Below are 19,073 nucleotides of genomic sequence, written 5' to 3'. Positions count from 1 at the left end.
ATCTAGGATGTGTTTTTTAAGTGTTCCCTTTATTTTTTTGAGCAGTGTATATAGCACAGATACTCGTCCAGACTCTAGTCATCTCTTGTCTGGACAACCCCAACTCCCTCCTTGCCGGTGCCCCAGCGGTGACCATCAGGCCTCTGGAGCTTCTTCAGAAAGCGGCAGCCCGCCTGGTGTTCAGCCGACCTAAATTCTCTCACACAACTCCCCATCTTATGTCCCTTCAACCGGCTCCCGGTAGCCGCCCGCATCAAGTTCAAGACCCTGGTGTTCGCCTACCGGGCGGTGAATGAGACATTCACTGTCTTATCTCCAGGATATGGTTAAGCTACATGTCCCTACTCGTCCCCTCCGATCTGCCACCTCTGGGCGACCGTCCACCAAGTCACTCCGAGCCCTTGGGTACCGATCGAACCGGTCTCGGCTCTTCTCTGCCTCGGCTCCTCAGTGGTGGAACGAACTCCTGAAAAACGTCAAAACAGCAGGGTCGCCGCCAGCTGAAAACATACCTCTTCACCAAGCGCTAGCCTACTAATCGCAATCAAAAAAGGATGAAATGAATGTTTGTATTTATATGGTTCTGAGATGGCTATTTGGTTGAGCGGTCACTTCTGACTTCCGACTTCTATTACATCAGATCTTCGGTGACTGAATTGCACTTCTTGTAAGTTGCTTTGGATAAAAGCATCTGCCAAATAACTGGAATGTAATGTAATGTAAAATATGATAAAGTCCTTCCGTTGAACTTTAGTCCTCTCAGCACGAGAATCGGTCTGTTGTGGCTCACCGGTGTCCGAAACCTGAACAGACCCCGAATCCCCCGAGGGCAGCAACTTGGCTTTGGCCCCGATCACCGTGGATCACTTCGGGAACGCCACGTACCAGCACATAATCTTCAAACAAACACCGTGCTATCGCAGAGGTTGAGAGCATACAAGTCACAGGGAGGTGAGCATAGTCAGTCCATATCTTCCAAAGCCACAGGGAGCTACTTCTCATCTGGCCCTTAGGTGGCCGAAAACCGCCACTTTCCAGCCCGTCCAACACCCGTTTAATATCTGGATCAACCTATTTATTCCCGTTCCATTGCGGTAGAGCGCCTACATCAGCGGTCGGGAAGCTATGGCTCACAAGCCATATACGGGTCTTCTGGTGACGGCTTATGGCTCCCAGACAATTTTGAGTTGAAAAAGAAAAAAATCAGTTTAGATATTAAAATACTTGTGATATTTCTTCATAATACTGTGTCATTTTAAAGTAAACAGAAATTAGATTTGAAGATAAATTTCACGGGTCATGAAATAAACAGTATAATAGCAGTAGTCAAGTACAAACTAGCAGTGAAGGGGCACTGTAGCATTAAACAGTGAGCAAACTGTGATGTGCATGCAAATAGCCTGATATTTAACAGCATGGAGGAGTAGCAGCAGTTTTTTTTTGTTTTTTTTTGTGTAGGTAGTACCATAATGGCATATGGACAATAGTGGCATGATGGTTGTCTCAGTGCAAAGTGGCAGTGGTACAAAAAAACAGCTAAATCCTTTCTTGAATTTACATTTTTTTTCTTTTAAGCACTGAAGAGAGGGTTCTATTCATCCCTACAAATCTCTGCTTCCACTGATGGGTTATCAAAACCCCCAAAAGTCATCGAAAACTTCTCTAGTGAGCCCCCCAAGAACTCAAAACTCCTGTTGTAATTACACCAAACGGCCACTAGATGTCGCCATTCCCTTATTGCGCTCGATTCTGATAGACGCAGAACTTCATTCTTATGATTCCACACAACTAAACGACAGCATTAAAAAATACTTTCCAGGAGCTGGACTTTAAAAAAAACACAAATACAACCATTAATTGCACGAAATTACACAGATAATAAAATTAGCAGTGATTTGCTTACCATGTTGTCTGCAGCAGGATTGCTGACGGTCCAGTTAACACAAGGGGCCAAAACGGCCAGTAAGACCTCTTTGGTGGGATCTGCACCATCTTCCTCCTCCTCCTCCCTTCAGGCCTCCTTGATGTGTGTGTGTGCAGACAAAGAGCTGAAAGAGGTTCCTCTGGGTCTTTGTTCCGCAGCGTTTTTGCCGCTTTGTTGTGTATGTTTTTGTTTTAGACGCCCCTTTTTTGCTAGTCCGTAAAGCAACGCCCCCCGAGGCCCCCTTTCCATCGAGGTGAGCCCTTAGGCGTCTCCGGTTTACCTGCGGGACCGACGGCGGGCAGAGCAGAGCCGGTCCACGCCAGGAGGCGGTGGAGGGCGTCTGCGGCGGAGAACAGCTGGTAAATGAGGAAGAGATGGAGGGAGGATTGAAAGGTGAGAACGCTGAGAACGGACAAATAAACAAAGGGGGCGACAAGGTTGGAGGGGAACCGGCGAGGTGCAGTCAGGGGAGGCAGGAGAGGCTGTGCCTCACTTGCCAAAAACAAAAATCAACTGAAAAAAGGAATTAAATGATTATATTTATCAGTGATAGTACTATAAGGGTATTTTTAATTTGACTTCACCAGTTTTTATATTTTTTTTTAATTCAAAATGGCTGGATTTTCACATTTACTGTTCAAATACTAACAAGAGATGTGTGGTGAGGCTGCCAACTGTGGTGCCTCAACGTAGACTGCGTAATGATGGCTGACTGCTGGCGTGCTCTGCACTAAGAATGTACTGCTGACGCCATTAAAATCTTTAAACACTTTTGCTACATGAACTACATTTGTCAACAACTGCCTGTGTGTTACTAGCTTCTTGTGCTAAGCGATCATAAAACGCCTTTGAAGTGGCTAGGAGAGGCACGCAGTTCTCCTGCCTCATGGTAGGGGGCGCTCGGGGTGCCAGGGATTCTTCTTGCGACTCCTCGGCGGCAGAATACAGTGACAGCAAGCTAGCGTTAGCAGCCATCTGTTTATTTTTTTCCTCTCCTCACTTTCAAAATGGAGGATTACATTTCCAATTTTTTTTTGTAAATTGGACTCGCATGGAGTTAAGTTCCCAAAATAATTTTTTCATTAAATGGGATTTTTATGTGGTCCAATTATGAGATTTTAAACATAAACCTGGCCCGCAGGCGCAGCTCCTCTGTTAAGACACTAGATGGCGCCAGTGAGCCAGAGGGAGGATGGCCGCCGATTCCATCGATCCATCGATCAATCGATCGAAGGGGGAGACCATGGCCAAATGTGGATCCGATACACAAGGGGACCCACATGGGTCCAGGGTCAGGTCCAGCTCCTGGGTCTCAGGTCCAGGTCCTGGTCCTTGTCCTGAGTCTGGGATGTAAGCCGAGGTCTCGGGCCAGATCTAGCTCTGGGTCTGAATCCTGGGTCCCTGGTCCCCCTTCTGGTCTAGGATCTCGGTCTGGGTCCCTGGTCCCAGGTCAGGTCTAGGCTCTGAGTCCTGAGTCAGATCTGGGTCCAGGGTCAGGTCTGGAATCAGTGTCAGGTCAAGGTACTGGGTCTCAGGTGCTTTCTTTTGAAAAGGCGTCTGGAAGCAGCTCAGAGTACTCGATTACCCCCTTTTTACTACTTGAGTACTCGACTCAGAGTACTCGAGTACTCTGAGCTACTTCCAACTTCCTTTTCAAAATAAAGCACTGGCAGGTGTTTTGTTTTTCACAGCGCAAATACTTGAGTACTCGATTACTCCCTTTTTACTACTTGAGTACAGAGTACCCGAGTACTCTGAGTTGAGTACTCAAGTAGTAAAAAGGGAGTAATCGAGTACTCGAGTACTTACGCTTTTCAAAACAAAACACCTGCCACTGCTTTCTTTTGAAAAGGCAGCTGGAAGCAGTTCAGAGTACTCGAGTACTCTGAGTCGAGTACTAGATTACTCAAGTACTAAAAATGGTAGTACCTCCTTTTTAAAAGCACGCCTTTGGAAAAGGTTTCAAAATAAACCACCGCTGGTGTTTTATTTTGAAAAGGCGACCGGAAGCGGCTGCGAGCGGCGCTCCGGCTCCCCGCGGAGGAAGCGATGCTCGTCAGTCCCAACGCGGCTCTGAGGAGCGCGCAGGTCCTTCTCGTCTTCTTCTCCTCTTCTTCTTCTTCTTCTTCTTCTCTTCTTCTTCTTCTTCTCCTCCTCCTCGTTGGGATGGAGCTCCTCTGACCTCCTCCTCCTCCTCCATGGACCGCCGCTGGTTGCCCTTCCTGGTGTCCACCGTCCTCCTCCTCCTCCTTTACGTGGACTTCCGGTTACGTGGGGCGCGCGCGGGGCCCGGGCCAGTGGCCCTTGCGCTCGCGGCGGATGACGTATACATCGCCGTGAAGACCACCGGAAGGTTCCATCGCACGCGCCTCGCGCTGCTGCTGCGGACGTGGGTCGCGAGGACCAAGACGCACGTGAGTGCCGTTTCCGGTGCGGAGCCGTCAATTCACACGGACTTCCGGTCTCGAACTTTAAGTACTTCAGCGATGGTATCACAAATAGTATCAGCGTTCAGTTGGGATAATTAAAATAATAAAAATAACTAATAATAGTAATATTAATGATGATGATGAGATGTACTTAATGGTCCCTTGCTTGGGAAATTGGGAAGACAAACAAGGCAAGAGGAAAATACTTGCAAAAAAAAAAAAATAAAATAAATATACTTTGAAGTGTGAAAGAATAATCTAAAAGTAATGATTATAATAAAGAAGTAACAAAAAAATAACAACCATACTACTTCTATTACTTCTGCTACCACTCAAAATAATGATAATATTATCAACAATCTTCTCTTTGGTCTTCCTCTAGATAACTGTAATGATTATAAAGAAGCAACAACAAGAACAAAAATACAAATAAACAATTATATCAACAATACTACTACTATTACTTCTACTACAACTCAAAGTAATGATAATATTATCTACAATTATGACATTGCTGCTAGCCTACTACTCCGACTTGACCTACCACTAGTATTATTACAAATAATGACGATAGTAAAAATAATAGCAACAATATTATCAATAATAATAATAAAGGCAACAATATTACTGATACTAATACTGTTACTCATTCATTTTCCCACTTTAAATCACAACTTAAAACACATTTTCCATTTGTTGCCAACTGCCCGGTCACTTCTTGTCTAACTCTGACTTTGTTACTTTCATCGTTTTTATTCTTTTTTTTTTCTTTGAAAACGGTCTTTTGTGTTTATGTATATGTGCGTACGTTGTCCTTGTGTGTCGAGCAAGGTGTTTTTTTATCATTATTTTCACTGCAAATTAAATTATGTTAACTATATCAATATTTTATGATAATTTTATGATCATATAATTAAATAAATATTAATGCTATTGAAATAATATTTGCAACAACATTTTTATGTTAACCGTATCGACAACAATACAACTACAGAAATTATTTATAATATCATTAACAATTATAATAACACTTACTATGACTACAACTACTAATAAAATAGCAACAGCGGCAGCAATAGTACTTCTTCTGTTGCAGCTACTACTACTACTAATGATATAATAATAATAAATTATTAATACAGATGAATTAATATTACTACTAATATTAGTAGTAATATTAATACTAAAATGAATACTAACGTTAATAAATAATAAGAGCATTTCATAAGGTGCATTATTAACACTCAAGGACTCTGCGCAGACATTGACACATACACAAAATACAGAGCCGACAGAAACAGGGAAAATAAAAACAATAAAAGTGACAAAGCGGTTGAAAAACTGCTACTATTAATAATAATAATAATAATGATGATAATGGCAATAGCGACAGTGATCACAATAACAATGATGGTAATAATATAAAGCAACCGAAGCCATTTCAGAAGGGTTTCTTCTCAAATAATAATAATGTCTCACCTTTCATTTAAGTGTTAAAACCGATGGAATCTAGAAAACTTAACGTCCAAAACACGTCTAAAACACGTACACGTTCGATTGGGATCGTTTGAAACCAAGGTGGGGGGGGAGGGGGGGCGGTAACCATGGTAACCGAGATTGCATTTCTCAGAAAGACTCGGCTGTTTTACTTTCCAAACGTGCGGCGGCGTTTCTCTTCATGTGAACCTCTACAGAACCTGCACAGGACACGGGGATTGATATCTTCTACACACACCAGTTGACGTTTCACACACACACACACACACACACACACCACCAAATTTAATTTTGACCCCGGCGTCCCGAGGAGGCCAGCTCACTTCCTCTTTCTGGACGGAGACAAAAACACAGAGAGGAAGAGTCCGCCTCCCTCCCGCCATAGAAAAGAGGAAATTCACATTTCACAAATTTCACTTCTCGACGTGAATCTGACATGCATGAAGCGACGAGAGCGCACGTAGAGGAGGGTTCGCTGTACAGGAAGTGACACGCGGAGAGGGGCGGGGCCGTCGGCGCAGACAGGAAGCGGCCGCCACGTCGCGACCCCGGCGAACAATACCGAAACGGAAGCGGGTGCAGAAGAGGAAGCTGCAGCGGATTGCAGAGGCCGACCCGGGAACAAAACAACGCACGGCAGGAATATAAACCACGGATAAAAAATAAATACAACAAAAGCAGCCGTCGTTATCACCGATACGTCCAGTCTTTAACCACCTGTGCATCTGCTCACATCTAAAGACTAGTTTTGCCGGTTTAAATTCTCAGCTTAGTCTGTTTACCTTAAAGCAGGGGTGTCAAACTCATTTCTCATGGCGGCCACATACGGCCTAGGTAGATGTCAAGTGGGCCGGACCATTAAAATAATAGCATATTCAACAATAAATAACCAAAATATCATGTCTTTCCTCTTTTGTGGTGTAAAGTAGTACAAGAACATTAGAAAATCTTGGAATTTAATGACCAATCCTTTTACAAAACATTTTATGAAACTCCTCATATTTCCTTAGACAAAAGTGCAATTTTCTTCAATCATTCACGTGTTTGCATTGCAATCATGTGATCATGTGATCCCACTGATCGTACAAAGGCACAAAACTTTAACAAGTAATTGGTATTGAAAAATATTGTAATGCACTTTAAGATTAAATGAGAGTTATAAAGAAAGGGATTTTTAAACCATTTACATATGTGCATATAAAATCTAAATTGAATCCCTGCCTACACCCTACAAACTAAAAAGGGTGCTATTAAATGCGTAAAGAAGAAAGTATTTACCTGTAAATGTGTAAACGTCATACATGAAACATGCAAACACATACAATACATACTGAAAATGCATGGAGTTGCATGAACAGTAGAATTCCATCATACTAGTTTGTAGTGAAGCTGGTGACTTAACTTTAAATTGCACATATTCACTAGCAATTAGCTCGCTGGCTTTTACCGCTGCTTCACTGATTTCTCAGCTCTGGGTGAAAGTGGACGCTGTTTCCTCAGCAATTCGTCGATCTTAACTCTTCTCAGTTGTCTTTACAAGCTGTCATATTTTTCACTCTGATGAGTTCTCGTAGCGGCGCCGTATATTATATTCCTTAAATACCGAAGCTTGTTGCAAACACGCTAAGCACAAAGGTTGACGTAGTCAATTTTTCTTGAAAATTCTACACTCTTTAACTACTTTTCTCCGTTTTGATGACGACATTTTGGCTAATGAGGGCGTAGCGGGGAGGCAGAGAACAGGGTAGAAACAACGTCATAACAAGCAACAGGTGGTGCATTTATAACGTCTGCTGATTGGTCCGTCTCAGTGATGAGGATTGTCGTCTACTCTGACCAAAATAGTGCGCCCCCTAGTGGAAAGTTCTCGAATTGCACTTAATTAAAAAAAATAAATCCTTGTCTTTTAAGCATTTTTTCACTTTCAAATTATCCTGCGGGCCTGGTTGAATCCCCTTGTGGGCCGTATGTTTGACACCCCTGCCTTAAAGCGTCACTATTTAAAGACGTGTTATTTTCGATTTGTGTGTGTGTGTTATGGTTTAAGCCCGAGACCTGCTCAAATCAACCATCTTGCAGTGGACGACCGAGATGACCGGCGTTCGGCAGGATTTCCCTCGGACTTTCGGTCCGTGACGGTGAAAACCGTCCGGCGTGAGTGTGTTTACAAGCCCCGACACACACACGCCTTCATCGGCGGGTAGTTGGGCCTGAGTTACGAGCCGAGGAGGGGAAACGGAGTGTGATGGCGGCTGTTTCTCACAGGGTTTAATGGGGGCAGTCGGAGGGGAGGTGTCGAGAGGACGGCGGGGGCGGGGATTGATCCAGGTGTCTCATTACCCGACACACACTCACACACACACACACACACATACGCGGACGGGAGGGATAAACCAGGGAGAGTGTTGGAATCCATCGATGATCGATGTTTTGCAGATCTGAGAGCGTCCGCCGGTTCGGGAAAATATTCACTCATTCATAATCAATGCTCGCCCTGCAAGGGGGCGGAGCCTATCCTATCCAAGCTGTCATTGGGCGAGAGGAGGGGTCCATCGCAAGACCAAACGCGGAGATATAAAACCATTCACACGCCATATAGAAGTGTTCAGCCTCCAACTCCAACCGTTCAGCCTCTCAACCACGTCCTATGGAGGCGTAGCAACGTTCCTAGCGGCATTCAGACCCGCGTTCGCGATCCTAAGAGCTGAGCAGACGTCTAAGTTATGCCTGGTCAGATCAGAGCTGCAGAAAGCAAACCCAAGCTCAGGTCACCGGCTGGTTATTTCATGCACGGAGGTGAGGATGCATAATTACCTCCCGTGCTGTTCTCCGTTTGTCGAAAAGTCAAGAGGGTATTTATCTGACGAACACAAATGGGAAGGAAAAACTCCATAGAAATTAATCAACAAAAAGAAATGGTCACATTTTTAAAAAGGTTTTCATCTTAAAAGTCAATAGTTTGGTCATGTTTTTTTATTTTTTATTTTTAAACCCTCATTTATCTTTGTGCACCCCTGAAATTCGCATTTCAGCAAGAAAACCGTTTTAAAAATGCATTAAAACGTCTTCAGCACCACCCATAATTAAAAAGTGTTACACGTTGTGACCGCTAGAGGGCAGTGTTGCACCTGCTCCCACTATCTTAACTGAGCACAAAGGGATGGCAAACTGTGTGTGTGTGTGTGTGTGTGTGTGTGTGTGTGTGTGTGTGTGTGTGTGTGTGTGTGTGTGTGCATGCGTGCGTGTATGTGCTCGTGTTTCTGCAATTAAAACCTCACTGTGTGTAAACTCAAAGTGGGGGACCTTGTTTTGGTCACATTGAATTAAGTCTATTCAAAATACTATTGATGTGTGTGTGTGTGTGTGTGTGTGTGTCAGCAGAGTTTGTGTGTTTTCAGTTGATTCTCCGTCTTTCTCTCCTTCCAGACCTTCATTTTCACGGACACGCAGGATGAAGCCCTGACTTCAGAAGGTGAGGAACCAGATCCCACAGCTCCCCGTCGTCCTTGCCGCCCGGACGGCCGGACGGCCCGGTGGATTTCCCGGCGGCGAACGTCTCGCCGGCGCCGTTTAGGAGATCTCATGAAATTTTCATCCCCCTTCGACGCGTTCGATGATTGACGTCAGAGGTTTTCCCATTAAAAATTAAAGCCGGTGTGACGCGGAAGCCGCCGTCAGCTCTGACGGCGTTTCCCAGCTCCACCCCTCCGCTCTCTGTTTTCCCCTCCACGCCTCTGCGTCCAGGTTACAACATGGTGGTGACGGCGTGCCAGTCGGACCACAGCCAGGAGGCTCTGTCCTGCAAGATGTCGGCCGAGTACGACGGCTTCATGGCGTCGGACCGGAGGTGAGCGCCGCCGCCGTCAGCCCGTGGCCCGTCGGCGGCTGGAGGGTCTCACTTCGGAGAAACTTGTATTTTTGGCAAAAAAAAAATAAATCCCCAGTGCTGCCAGTAGGGGGCGCTGTTTGAGGAGAAACAATTGAGGGTGATCAGTAATTCACTAGGGGGCGGAGCCTATCCAAGCTGAGAGGCGGGATTTAGCCTGGACCAATCAGAGAGACAATCATTCACCCCCTGTTGAGCCGCATTTTGTAATAACAGTGCATTTTGTAATAAACCTCCGAAATGTAACAACTTTTTCATTTCATTTTGTAATAAAGCCACATTTTGTAGTAAAACTGCTGCATTTTGTAATAAACTGCCCCAACGCATTTTGTAATAAATTTTGCCGCGTTATGTAATAAGTTATTACATTTTGAGAAGATTATTACAAAATGCACTTGCAACTTTTTTATTCTCTAGGAAATGTAATTACATCGAATTTATAGAATATTCTCTGTTAATGCAACCTTTGAATAGTGTACTGATAGTAATTGCAAAGTACTGCTACTAGGCTAATACAGTGATACTAATAATAGCTCTAGCTTTTACAAATACTTTAAAGTAAAATAAAATACAATTAACAAACAAATAAACTATGCTTTAGAATTGTTATTACATAATGAACCATGTTAATACATTTCCTAGAGAATAAAAAAGTTGCAAGTTGAGTTGTAATAATCTTCTCAATATGTAATAACTTATTACATAATGCGGCAAAATTTATAAAAAAAATGCGTTGGTGCAGTTTATTACAAAATGCAGCAGTTTATTACAAAATGCGTCTCAACACCCCCCCATCCAATCACAATATAGAGGATCACATACTCACGTTCTCAAACCGACACGTTAAAACTCTTAGCTTGTCATTTTTTAACCAACTTGGAACAATATAGCATATTTTTCGCGCTATAAGGCGCACTTAAAATGCCTCTCAAAAATCGTCCGCACGCCTTATGTATGAGTTCTTGCGCTGACTGACCTTGAACCAATTTTATGTGGCCGGCTGCGCTCAAACATCTGTCAAAATGTTTTAGTGCGACTTCGGTAAGCGACGAAGCCGCTCCGCTTGATTGATTGTTCCCACCTGACACGGGGACGTCGTATTAAAGTCGGTCTTCGGTTGAATACGGGTTGCAACGTTAGATAACTCATGATGTCGTGCTGGAATACAACCTTGTTCCAACCTCACGTTAACTTCAGGTGCGCCTTATAATCAGGTGCGCCTTATAGTCCGCAAAACACGGTACATCTAAACCCAACCTGGATGGAAGAGGAGTTCGTGTTCTCCTATGCTTTCAGGGTTGTCAAGAAATGAGGAGAAAGGGTTCCTAAGGCGTCCGATCTGACACGTTAGTTTCCAAATCCTGGATTTGGTCGGACTGCAGGAGGAAATTGGAAAACGTGGAGATTTCTTGCTCCCTGTGGGAATCTCTCGTCAGGAGATCCCAAGAATCTGGCAGTTCAATGTCAGCCGTGAATGCGAGGCTCATTAAAATAAGGGTCCTCCTTCTCCTCCTTCTCGGCCCTCGAGTAGCGTCTGCGACCCCCGGATCCGTTTCTGCGTCGGCGCTCTGGGTAATTCGTCAGACGGCGTGTCGACGTCTGGGTTGTAGTTTTGATTTGTGCGAATACAAGCCCGAAGCAGCTTGTGTTTGTCGTGCAACCGTGGCGGCCGCCGTCTGGTGGGCGAGGATGAAGGAGCCAAATCGAGGAGGAGGAGGAGGAGGAGGCGCCCCCACTTCCTGCGCTCGTCGTTTTTGTCGCGCTGCCATTACGGCGGCGACGTGAGGGTGTTTTTCTAAGGAACCCGGCCAGCAGGGGGCGCCAAAACCAAGACGTACATCTTCTTTGCGTAAATAAGGAGGTCTGTTTTTATGTTTGCGCCTCTCTGTCCCAGCTAGCACTTAAGCTAGCTAGCTTTGGAAAAGCACAGGGTGAAAGGGTGAATGGTTGTTTCTCTATGACGTGTGAATGAGTGAATTAATTTTTTTTTAATGTTTCTATGACAGTGAATCGTTTGTCTCTATTGCGCGTGAGTGAGAGGGTGAACGGCTCTACGTCTATATGGTGATTGAATGAATGGCTGGATATAATTTCAATAAATGAGTAGATTTTTTTATGTCTATTTGACAAAAATGAATGAGTGAATTGTTTACATCTATATAAATGACATGAATTTTTTCACGTCTATAGATGACGTGAATGATAGAGTGAGTATCATACAAGACAATGGCACCTGAATGAATGAGTGAATTTTTTACATCAAAATTAATAACATCAGTTAATAAGTGAATGCTTTACACCTATATATGTAAGAATGAGTGATTTTTTTAAATCTATGTGAATGACATAAATGAAGAAGTGAATGTTTTACATCTATGTATGACATGAATGAATGAGTGAATGCTATATGAGTATATTGCATGTGAATGAATGAGTAAATTGTTTACATCAATATCAATGACATGAATTTTTTACGTCTATATATGAGGTGAATGAACGAGCGAGTATTACATGAGAAAATGGCACGTGAATGAATGAGTGATTTTGTACATCAAAATTAATGACATGAATGAATAAGTGAATGCTTTAAATCTATATATGTCATGAATGAGTGAATTTTTTTATATCTATGTAAATGACATGAATGAATGAGTGAATATTATATGGGAAAATGGCACATGAATGAATGAGTGATTTTTTTTACATCTATATAAATGAAATGGTTGAATGAGTGAATTTTTCACATGTATATGACATGAATGAATGAGTGAATGTTATATGCGTGTATTGCATGTAAATGAATGAGTGGATATTTTACATCTATATAAATGACATGAATGAATGAGTTAATATTATATGGGAAAATGGTATGTGAATGAATGAGTGAATGTTTTACATATATATGACATAAATGAATGAGTGATTTTTTACATCTATATAAATGACTTGAATGAATGAGTGAATGTTATATGGCATGTAAATGAATAAGTGAATGTTTTATATCTATATAAATGAAATAATTGAATGAGTGAATTTTTCCATGTACATGACATGAATGAGTGAATGAATGAATTTTACACATGTATATGACATGAATGAATGAGTGAATGTTATATGAGTATATTGCATGTGAATGAATGAGTGGATGTTTTACATCTATATAAATGACATGAATGAATGAGTTAATTTTTTTCATCTAATATAACGTGACTGAATGTTGTGTGGCTGAATGATAACAAATGAATGAGTGAATGTTTTACGCCTATTTTTGTCATGAATGAATGAGTGAATGTTTTTGTAAATCTCTCCATGAGGTCCTGAGATGGACCCGCGATGAACGCCGCCTCTCGTCCAATGACGGCTGTCCGTCCCCGAGCGTTACCGACAACCGATGAATGAATGAATGAACCAAAAACACGTTGACGCGCCTCTCCTCTCTCCCCAGGTGGTTTTGCCACGTGGACGACGACAACTACCTGAACCTGGACGCGCTCCTGTCGCTGCTGTCCAAGTTTCCCCCGGACGCCGACATCTACGTGGGGCGGCCCAGCCTGGACCGGCCAATCACCGCTCACGAGCTGCTGGACGGCAACAAGACGGTACGGCGTCCGACTTTCAGACACTCAGCCGCCTTCCACCGACAGCCTACGGCAAAAATACACATATATTTATACATATATGTAAATACATACACGATATGTTTACATATATGTGTATGCAAAATGAAATGCAAGGCGTTGTATGCTGGGCACAACCTGCAAGGAGATGCTTCTTTCCATGAGCCAATCAACACGAGGTACATGCTTTATCAGCCAATAGCAGGCAAAGTACGGATCTACTTAACCAATGAGATCTGCCGTGGGTATCTTTGTTTGTTTGTATTTTATTTAAATTTTAGTTAAATTTTACTTTTACTTTTTACTGTTTTTTTTTTTCTTCTTAGGCTAGAATATGACTTTTTCATCAGGAAAAAAAAATCAAATCCTGCAAAAAAAAAATGACAAAGAATGATAAATAGCAAGATTTATTACACAAAAAATATAGCGAAGTAGCAAGAGTCCGCTGCATATATAATAATAATAATAATAATAATATATAAGATTTGTATAGGACTTTTCATGGTACTCAAAGACACTTTACAAGTGAAAGACAGACATATTCGTATATAACACCATTTTATTCACCATTTCTCTTCGCTTAAAGACCCAGGTCGGATTAGCAGGTGTATTATTTGTGTGTGTGTGTGTGTGTGTGTGTGTGTGTGTGTGTGTGTGTGTAACGTTCAGCTCACCTCGTGCCTCTCACCGCCTGAGGTGGGAAAACGGCGCTTTGAGGTCGCTGTCCAACGTTTAGCGTCCCTCCGTCAGTTAGCAAGCTGTGTTTCTGTGATGTGTTTTACACACACACACACACACACACACACACACACACACACATTAGATTTGAGTGAGCCTCTGCCATCCAACAAAGAGGGAACGTTTCCCGCTCTCAGGGGAAGGATTTTGAGGCTTAACAGGATCAATGAGTGATTAGCGTCTCATTGGAATATTGATTTATCAGTACACACACACACACACACATAAAGGCTCCCTTGGGCAAGGTGGCAGTCAAACCTCGGGGGGTCGATACCTGTGTGTGTGTGTGTGTGTGTCCAAGTTCACATGCCTTACAGTATTTCGTCCATCTCTCTCTCTCTCTCTCTCCAATCCCTGTCACTGTCAAGCTCTCTCGCCCACTCCTGCAAACGCCACCTGATCGCTCCCATTCTGGCTGAAAAATAGATCTGCAGTCCGTTTGTCTCATCCCTTCGCTTCTGCCCGTCCCTCCATCCTGGAGGACGACAGGAGAGGAGAGGGATGGAAGCAACTAAACGGAGGGGGGGGTAAAAAAGAGAGAGCGGGGAATTGAAAGAGAAATGCAGGTATCGGCGCTAAAAAAGGCGGGGGGGTGAAAAAACGCCGGAATCCCGAGCGGCGGCGACAGAGGAGGAGCTGAGGACGAGTAAAGTGGAGGGAAGAGAGGGATTTAGTCATTTGCTTTGTCGATGCAGCGCAGTAACGGCGGAAATCCTGCAGGGGGCGCCGGCTGCATCTCTTTACGTCCAGGGTTAGCCCCGCCTCCTGCTGATAGGCTCCGCCCCCGCAGCCCTGAAAGCAGGACAAGCGGAATAAAGAACGACGAACGAAAGAAAAAGATGTAGCTATTCGAACGCAACTTTTCGACAAGCCCCGCCCCCCACAGCGGACACTTCCTGTCTAGGTTTTAAACCAGGAAGCGGATTTTTTTTTTTTTTTTTAAATCTCGTCTCACAGGTTCGGGCGGCGGGGAGGCGGTTGGTTTATCGCCGCCGCATCCGCGGATCGTAAAGCAGGCGGCTCGGAGGCTTCGGCTGACGCTCGCTGGGGGGAGAGGCCGTGAATTTTCAGGAGTTACACCGAGACGCCGTCTGCAAACGCCACCGACGCCACCGCCCGTCAAACCCTCGGGGATATTTGCGGGACGGACGCGGGGACGGCGTCTCCCCGCCTGTCACTCGGGAATCCGGCGCGAACGCAACGAGGCGTTCAGGGTCGAACACCTCGGAAAATATACGACTCCCGGTGAATTTCACTTTCCGGGACGCGACTAGAGCGAAACGGGAAACGGCGTCCACTTGTAGAACGCTTTCACACCGAGCTGTTCCAAAGTACTTTACGCCGGATTGCATTCACATACACACACACACACACACACACACACACTCACACACACTCCCAGACATGGGGATCAAACCACCACCCTTCTGGTTCAATGGTTGCCTGAATAGGACGATGGTTCGGCGTGTATTTGTGTGTGCTTATTCAAATGCGTGTGTGTGTGTGTGTGTGTGTGTGTGTGTGTGTGTGTGTGTGTGTGTGTGTGTGTGTGTTGCAGCGGGAGGTGAGCTTCTGGTTCGCCACCGGAGGAGCCGGATTCTGCCTGAGTCGTCCCCTGGCGGAGAAGATGGCGCCCTGGGCCAGGTATTTGAAGCCCCTACCTGTGTGTGTGTGTGTGTGTGTGTGTGTGTGTGTGTGTGTGTGTGTGTGTGTGTGTGTGTGTGTGTGTGTGTGTGTGATGAACACCAAGGGACATCCATAGAGCTGATCAATTCTTGTAACTCTGGTTTAAGTGGATGTTACTTCAGGGCTCTCGGGTTTTTTTGCAGGTTTTGGTCCATTAACTACAAATTGCAAGGGTTTTTTTTCTAAAAAATAAAACAGTGTGTGTTATATTTATGTGTGTGTGTGTGTGTGTGTGTGTGTGTGTGTGCAGCGGCTCCAAGTTCGAGCAGACGTCGGCGCGGATCCGCCTGCCTGACGACTGCACGGTGGGCTTCATCGTGGAGAAGAGGCTGGGACTCTCTCTGGTCCACTGCCCACTCTTCCACTCCCACCTGGAGAACCTTCTACTCGTCAGCCGGAGGAGCATCCAGCACCAGGTGACACACACACACACACACACACACACACACACACACACACACTTCCTCGGGCGAGCTTAAATGCGACCATTTGCGACGCTAAAAAGGGAAACAAAAAGGCAGAGTGACTCGGATAAAGGAAGTAGAGCTTGGTTGTCAATGGCGAGGCTAAGCTCCGCCCCCTGCTGAGGAGCCCCAGAAGCCCCGCCCCCTTCACCTTCCCCCGACGTACGATTTATTTAGATGCAACAAGCTAGCGCTTGAAAAAAACGCGCGCTATGCATTATTTGTGGTGAGCGGATGAAATGAAATGATTGTGATTGATTGATTGATCTAAAATGTATTGTTTGTGTGCAGATTCTTTACTGTGAAGTGAGAAGGTTTTTATTATTTGAACCCCTGCGCCTCTAACGGAAACATTTGCATGCCTTAAAGTGGTCCCTCGTGCAAAAAAGGTTGGGGATAATAATAATAATGATAATAATCATAAGAATCATAATAATGATAATCACAATAATGATAATGATAATAATAATATTATTAATAATAATAATTATAATGCGAATAATGCGAATAACAATAATAATAATAATAATAATAATAATAATAATCATAATCATAATAATCAATCATGATGATTACAATAATGATAATCATCATGATAATAATAATAATAATAACAGTAACAATAAAATGAATAATAATAATGACAATAGTTATGATGATGATAATAACAACAACAACAACAACAACAACAATAATAATAATGATAATACTAATAATAATGATAAATATAATAATAATAATAACAATAATAATTCCCTGGCCCACTTTTGTGTCTCCTGTCTGCAGGTCACACTGAGGTCCAGGATGTTGGAGAGCAATAATAATAATAATGATAATAATAATCATAATCATAATCATCATCATCATCATCACAAATCATGATGATAATAATAATAATAATAATAATAGTAATAAAAATCTTCATCCTCATCATCATCACCAATCCTGATAATTATAATAATGATAATAAAAACAATAATGCAAATAGATGATAATAATGATAATAATCGTGACACTAATTACAATAGTGACAGTGAATAGTACCATGTACAATAGTAATAATATTAACAATAATAATAATAATACCCTGGGCCATCGTTGTGTCTCCTGTCTGCAGGTCACCCTGAGTTACGGGATGTTGGAGAACAAGATGAACGTCATCGACGTGAGAGGCGGCTTCTCCCTGGAGGACGACCCGTCCAGGTGTGTGCAGGAGGAGCCGCCCGATTAAACCCATCTCTCTGAACATTAATCTCATTTTTTGCGCCCGCGTTTGCCGATTCAGGAGCTCGCGTGTTCAAAAGCGTTCCAGTTTGGCGCGGTTGCAGGAGTTGGTATGACGTGACGTCTGCAGACGCCATCATGGAAACATCACACTTATCAGACGGCGTTAAGCCGTTGTTTATTGAAGGCCTGCAACGGAAATCAATTCAGCCCCAAAGCCCTCGGCATGTCGCCGCAACAGCCGGACGTGAACAGGCGGGTCGATTAGCCAAACTCATCCGCGGCTGTAAAACAGTTTAATAAATCATAATCCTTTTTTTTTTTTTAAACCCAGCAGTTAAAATGAAATATCCTTTTTATATTTCAGTTTAATGGGGATTTTTTTTGGCTTTAATAGGAAAGCTAGGATAAACTAACGCCTGCTTGTGACACAAACAAAACATCAATAATAATTATGATAATAATATAGCATATGGCGGCGCGGTGCGGTTAGCGGCTCAGCTAACAGCTAAAGGTCCCTTATAGGAAGCTGAACACATACAAGCTGAAACTAAAAGCTGGGAAAACCATGATTTCCACAATTTTTGCTGACCAGGAGACATCTTACTATGATTATCACCTTTTAAAGCCTCGCCGAAGGATCCTGATGGACTATTTTTGGTAACCATGGTGTCCTTCGCGCCCGTGGCGACCCCCCGCCGCCGCCGCCGCCGCCGCCCGCTAGCAGGTGGGCGACGCAAAGTCACCCAAACTCTGTAAACACCCGCTCGCACGCTGACATGGGACTTCTTCAGCTTGACATCCGTGTGTGTGTGTGTGTGTGTGTGTGTGTGTGTGCAGGTTCAAGACTGTCCACTGCATGCTGTTTCCATTCACCAGCTGGTGTCCTTGAACTTATCACCAAAAGTCCAGCGGTAGGAGACCGGCAGGCGGCGCCCGGCTCCGCTCGAAAAAAAGCCCGAGCGAATCGTCATAGGCGACGGCGGCGCCGACCCCCGTCCGAAAACCCGCCGGGGTTTTCAGAGGCGCGCGATTGGCCGGTATCGATTCCTGCGTGTCGCGGCGAAGGAGCCGGCGTCCTTGAGGCTGCAGCGTCAGCGGACCATCAGACATTCCACTCACAGCTTATCCAAACCTTCTGCCCTGCCTCCACTCTTCGTCTCCCCCTCCTCCTCCTCCTCCTCCTCCTCCATCCATCTATTTTTCTTGTCATCCCCTCCCTCTCCTCACCAAGGCCTGAAAGTAAAAAAAGAAAAGAAAAAAAAAAAAAAAAAGGTATTCACGTCCAGCTGTTTCCGATCCGTCAACATCTTGCGGTTCGAGGGATTTTCAGGTGTCCTTATTGCTACTAGTAGCAGTAGCGCTAACAGCTACATGCTAATAGCTAGCATGCTACACAAGTAGCGTTAAAGGAACGATGGACGTATTCGATGAAAGTAGCGTTTGATTGACAGATCGGCGGTTTGGCGCGCGCTGGTCGTCTTCTCAAGGGCGCGTTTTCGTCCGAAAGATGACGACGGCGGCCACCTGAGCCGTTTGGCGAGATGTCGACCACGACGGATGGCCCTCAAAGACAAAGCGGAGAGGACGCCGGCCGTGCGGAAACAC

General features: G+C 44.2%; 1 protein-coding gene across 1 annotated transcript; it reads left to right on the top strand.

The window, feature by feature from the left end:
• Window positions 1–3,987: 3,987 nt before the first annotated feature.
• LOC147228202 (beta-1,3-N-acetylglucosaminyltransferase manic fringe-like) lies at window positions 3,988–18,739 on the top strand. Its single transcript, XM_086156461.1, has 8 exons — window positions 3,988–4,338; window positions 9,277–9,322; window positions 9,595–9,697; window positions 13,182–13,335; window positions 15,650–15,735; window positions 16,028–16,193; window positions 17,359–17,444; window positions 18,306–18,739. The coding sequence occupies exons 1-8, from the start codon at window positions 4,123–4,125 to the stop codon at window positions 18,355–18,357; spliced, it is 909 nt and encodes a 302-aa protein (XP_086012587.1). The 5' UTR covers window positions 3,988–4,122; the 3' UTR covers window positions 18,358–18,739.
• Window positions 18,740–19,073: the final 334 nt, after the last annotated feature.

The sequence above is a fragment of the Fistularia commersonii genome, chromosome 12 (genome assembly GCF_037954325.1).
Source record: "Fistularia commersonii isolate RoL2024-O1a breed Wild chromosome 12, RoL_Fcom_v1.0, whole genome shotgun sequence".
NCBI lineage: Eukaryota > Metazoa > Chordata > Actinopteri > Syngnathiformes > Fistulariidae > Fistularia > Fistularia commersonii.
The sequence above is the reverse complement of the archived record's forward strand: the minus strand, read 5'-3'. Positions and strand labels throughout refer to the sequence as shown.

Bases quoted from the DNA above. Each gene is read 5' to 3' on its own strand.
- LOC147228202 (XM_086156461.1), top strand. From the start codon at position 4,123: ATGGACCGCCGCTGGTTGCCCTTCCTGGTGTCCACCGTCCTCCTCCTC. The intron at 13,336-15,649 runs GTACGGCGTCCG...TGTGTGTTGCAG, and splicing joins TGCTGGACGGCAACAAGACG to CGGGAGGTGAGCTTCTGGTT. The intron at 17,445-18,305 runs GTGTGTGCAGGA...GTGTGTGTGCAG, and splicing joins CTGGAGGACGACCCGTCCAG to GTTCAAGACTGTCCACTGCA.